The 3685-nt window shown below is 63.2% G+C and overlaps 1 protein-coding gene across 1 annotated transcript in view; it reads left to right on the top strand.

The window, feature by feature from the left end:
- The window catches only part of FANK1 (fibronectin type III and ankyrin repeat domains 1), a 37941-nt gene that overhangs the window by 2170 nt on the left and 32086 nt on the right, over positions 1 to 3685 (top strand). Inside the window, exon 2 of the mRNA XM_015572596.1 lies at positions 1542 to 1719. Within this exon, the coding sequence (XP_015428082.1) occupies positions 1542 to 1719 (178 nt within the window). The remainder of the gene's footprint in view (positions 1 to 1541; positions 1720 to 3685) is intronic.

Raw genomic sequence — 3685 nt, 5'->3', positions numbered from 1 at the left:
ACGCTCCATGCGAGAGCGTGAGAGCACACGTTCGGAATTTCCCAAACTCCCAAGAAAAGCCCCAAACGGAATGAAGTGCAGAAAATCATGGAAACACAAAACGAAAATATCTGCTGACAACACGCCCCGTTATCACCAGCCTTTGTTTCCGAAAAAGGGGAAGGACCCACACGATGAGGCCTTTTCAGCGACACACGTGTCTCCGGTCCCCGAGCCGTTCTGAGCTGGCGGTTGCTAGGAGACGGGATTGTTAGGGAAGTGTAATGCCCAACACGTGCTTTCACAGGTGGGCCTGGCGCCCCGTCCTGTCTGACCACGTCCGCACCGTGGTGGTCGCTCCCTCTGCGCGACACCGAAGCTTGCGCCCTTTGCGGTCGCCCAAAGGAGGGCGTGTTCGTGGCACACACCCGTCCGGGGCCTGGCACCCGGCGCCGCCTGGCCCCTCTGCGGTCAGATGGCCTGGGCGGGTTCCCGCAGCTGCTTGTCCTCCCCTCGAGGTCACTGCCAGCACGGCTTCCACGTGGCGCCCCTGTACTTGGAGTCAATTTCAGGAATCAATTGTTTGGTGTGTTTCTTATTGCCCAGTGGGGCTTCATCGCGTGGACGCAGCCTGGCTCATCTCTTCCCCATCGGAGCGGCCTGGTCTGTTTCCACGTGCTGGTGCCTTCTGGGTGGGTTTCCGTGGACATTCCCAGGCCGGGGTTGAGGCACAGGCTCCCGGCGCATCCGGGGAAATTCTGAGGATTGCGGCCGCCCTGTCCGCCTGCGTCCGACTTCACGGAGAAGCTGCCAGGGCATGTGAGCACCTCTCTGGAGGCCACGTCGGCCCATTTGCTTTTGCTGCTTCGTGCACGGCTCACCTTGCCTGGTGTGACCTGAGCCTTTGGGTTTTTCCTGGTTGGCTTGTACGAATGTTGATATGGAATAGACACCCATCTCTGTCATCTGTGTCACCCGTACTGGGACCGGCTGCGTCACTTGTCTCCTGTCTTGGTCTACCAGCCAGTTCACTGAGGGAGAGAGCAGCTCCCTGTGCCCATCAACTCGCACAGCAGCCTCACTAGTCTGAGACGTCAGCCGGCCTGTGGGGGGCTGGGAGTGAAGCCCGGTGTTTTTAAAATATATAAATCTTACTGATTTCAGAGAGGAAGGGAGAGGGAGAGAGAGAGAAGCATCACTGATGAGAGAGTGTCATTGATTGGCTGCCTCCTGCACGCCCCCCACTGGGGATGGAGCCTACAACCTGGGCATGTGCCCTGACCGGGACTCGAACCCTGACCTCCTGGCTCATAGGTCGCCGCTCAATCCCTGAGCCCCGTGGGCCGGGCATGAAGCCCGGTGTTGCCAGGGGTGACCCCGTCGGCCTGTGGGAGAACGTGGCGGCTCTGCACCTGCTGAGGCCCCGCCACTGAGCTGCTCAGAGGTCGTCCAGGTCACGGGGAGGGGGCTCACTCGCACGCCTGATCCCCGTGCCCCTCGCACACTCAGCCGACCTCCCTCCTTAGGAACGGGGTCCTGAGGCCGGTCTCCTTCTCTTTCAGAAACCACGCCCTCCTCACAGCCTCAGGCGCCTGTCGTGGGCAGAGTGACCCATCACAGCATCGAGCTGCACTGGGACCCGGCGAGGACGGCAAAGCGCCAGGGGCCTCAGGGGCAGTGGACCCAGTTCTCCATCGAAGAGGAGGACCCCCGGACGCACACCTACGGGGCCATTTACATGTGGGTGCTCGCCGCGCCCGCCGCCTCCTGGCTCCCCTGCTCGGCCGCGGGGCCTGCGGTCTCTGAGGCCCCTGAGGGCGGAGGTTAAGGAGAGGGAGGGTCGGCAGCAGCATCTGCACTCGTGCTTCTAGGCATTGTGGTTCTTTCGAAACAGCAGTGACCCTGAAGGCACGCCTCCGGAGCCCCTGGGGGCTTCCTGGGCTCGGAGCGACTCGACTGGTGTATTTACACCCCGACGTGTAGAGCCAGGATCGAAGGAGGGCTGGTGGCATTAGCGGGGTGCCCACCAGGCGGGTCTGTCCGCAGATGGCGGCTGGTCCCCCACGGTAAGGACTTGGATGGGGAAAGAGAGAGACACCATCTCTTCTCCCCAGGACCCTCGTGCGGGTCTCATGTACATCCTCGCTGCTGGGCGGCCAGGGGGCCGGGGGACCAGGGGGCCGGCCGCCCTGGAGGGACCAGCCCGACCTGTGTCTGTGTCCTTGCGTCTCCCCCGACTGTCCGGGGGGGCGCACCTGGGTGCTGCCCTGGTGCCCCGGGGCGGCGTCGGGCCTCAGAGCCCAGCGCCCAGAGCCCTTGGGAAGCGCTGGCCTTCCCTGGCAGACCCGGCAGCACAGGCCCGGCCACTAGGTGGCAGCACGAGACCGTGCGGATCTGCTCAGGGGCGAGGGCGCGGTGCCCTTCAGACCAGCCCTGCCCGCTTTGCGAAGCGCTGGCTGGACACTTGGCCTTGGGCCGGTGGGTTCAAGAGCCTCCTCGACTTGCTGGTTTCCGCTCAGGTCTTGACCCCGAGTGCCGTCCTGGACCAGCCTCTCCTCGCACAGCCAGCGGTCGAGCTCGATCGAGCTCCGTGGGCTCTCCCTTCGCAACTCCCTCTGGGCCCCCCCTTGGCCCTGCCATCTCCCCCTGTGGCTGCAGGCTCCCTGCTCGGGCTGCTCCGGGCTGTACTCCCAGGGCCGCACCTGCCCAGCACGCTGGCGAGTTGACTGAGGTGGCCTTGTCCCTCTCTCCTTGCCTTTTATCCCTTTATCCGGCCTTGTGACCTGAATTTCCTTTTCTTTTTAAAATATGTTTATTGATGTCAGGAAGGGACAGGGAGAGAGATAGAAACATCAGTGAGGAGAGAGAATCATGGATCGGCTGCCTCCTGCACGCCCCCCCGCACTGGGGATCCAGCACACATGCCCCGACTGGAATTCAACCGTGACCTCCTGGTTCATAGGCTGGCACTCAACCACTGAGCCACACCGGCCGGGCCTACATTTTCCTTTCCATCTTCCTGTTGCCGGGTTGTCTGCAATGGGTCTCCAAGGCCGAAGGACGAAGGTGCAGCTCCTTACACTGACACCCGGCGCCCTTTGCAGTTCCCCACAACCTGCCCCTCATTCTGGGAACAACCTCCTGGCCCGTGGCCGCGCCTCAGCTTTCCACACGTGTGCTCAGCTGCTCCCCTGTTTGGACAAATTCCTCCTCCCCCGCTCCCCCATCCTCTGCTCTGCCCAAGTCGCATCGACCCCCACTATGTGCCTCTGACTCCGGTGATTCTGCTGCCCACCGCCTGCACTCCGCTCATTCCCTCTGAGTGTGTGAGCGGACCCCCCGGTGCCGGACACTGTCTGGACGCTGGGGCGCAGCACTGGACAGACACACTCCCCCCAGGACCCGCTTGGAGAGCACAGCACGCTGCTGGACTGGCTGGTCTTGTGTTTCCAACGTGAACTTGGCTCAGGGAGGACAGATGTCACGGGTGAACGTGATCGTTTCTGCAGCGTCTGACATTGCGTGTGGCGCCGTGTCAGCCCTGGGCTGGCGCCGTGGCCTAGAGGCAGCTGCTGGGAGTGTGGGGGCCACGGGGGCTTGTCCCTGGTGCTCCAGGTCCTGCAGGCCAGTGTGGGAGGTGGTCAGCGGCCAGGGCCAGACCTGCCGGAACAGGCAGCATTCAGACTGCCTCCTCCCCCCCCCCGGC

The sequence above is a fragment of the Myotis davidii genome, unplaced genomic scaffold, assembly GCF_000327345.1.
Source record: "Myotis davidii unplaced genomic scaffold, ASM32734v1 scaffold72, whole genome shotgun sequence".
NCBI lineage: Eukaryota > Metazoa > Chordata > Mammalia > Chiroptera > Vespertilionidae > Myotis > Myotis davidii.
The sequence above is the reverse complement of the archived record's forward strand: the minus strand, read 5'-3'. Positions and strand labels throughout refer to the sequence as shown.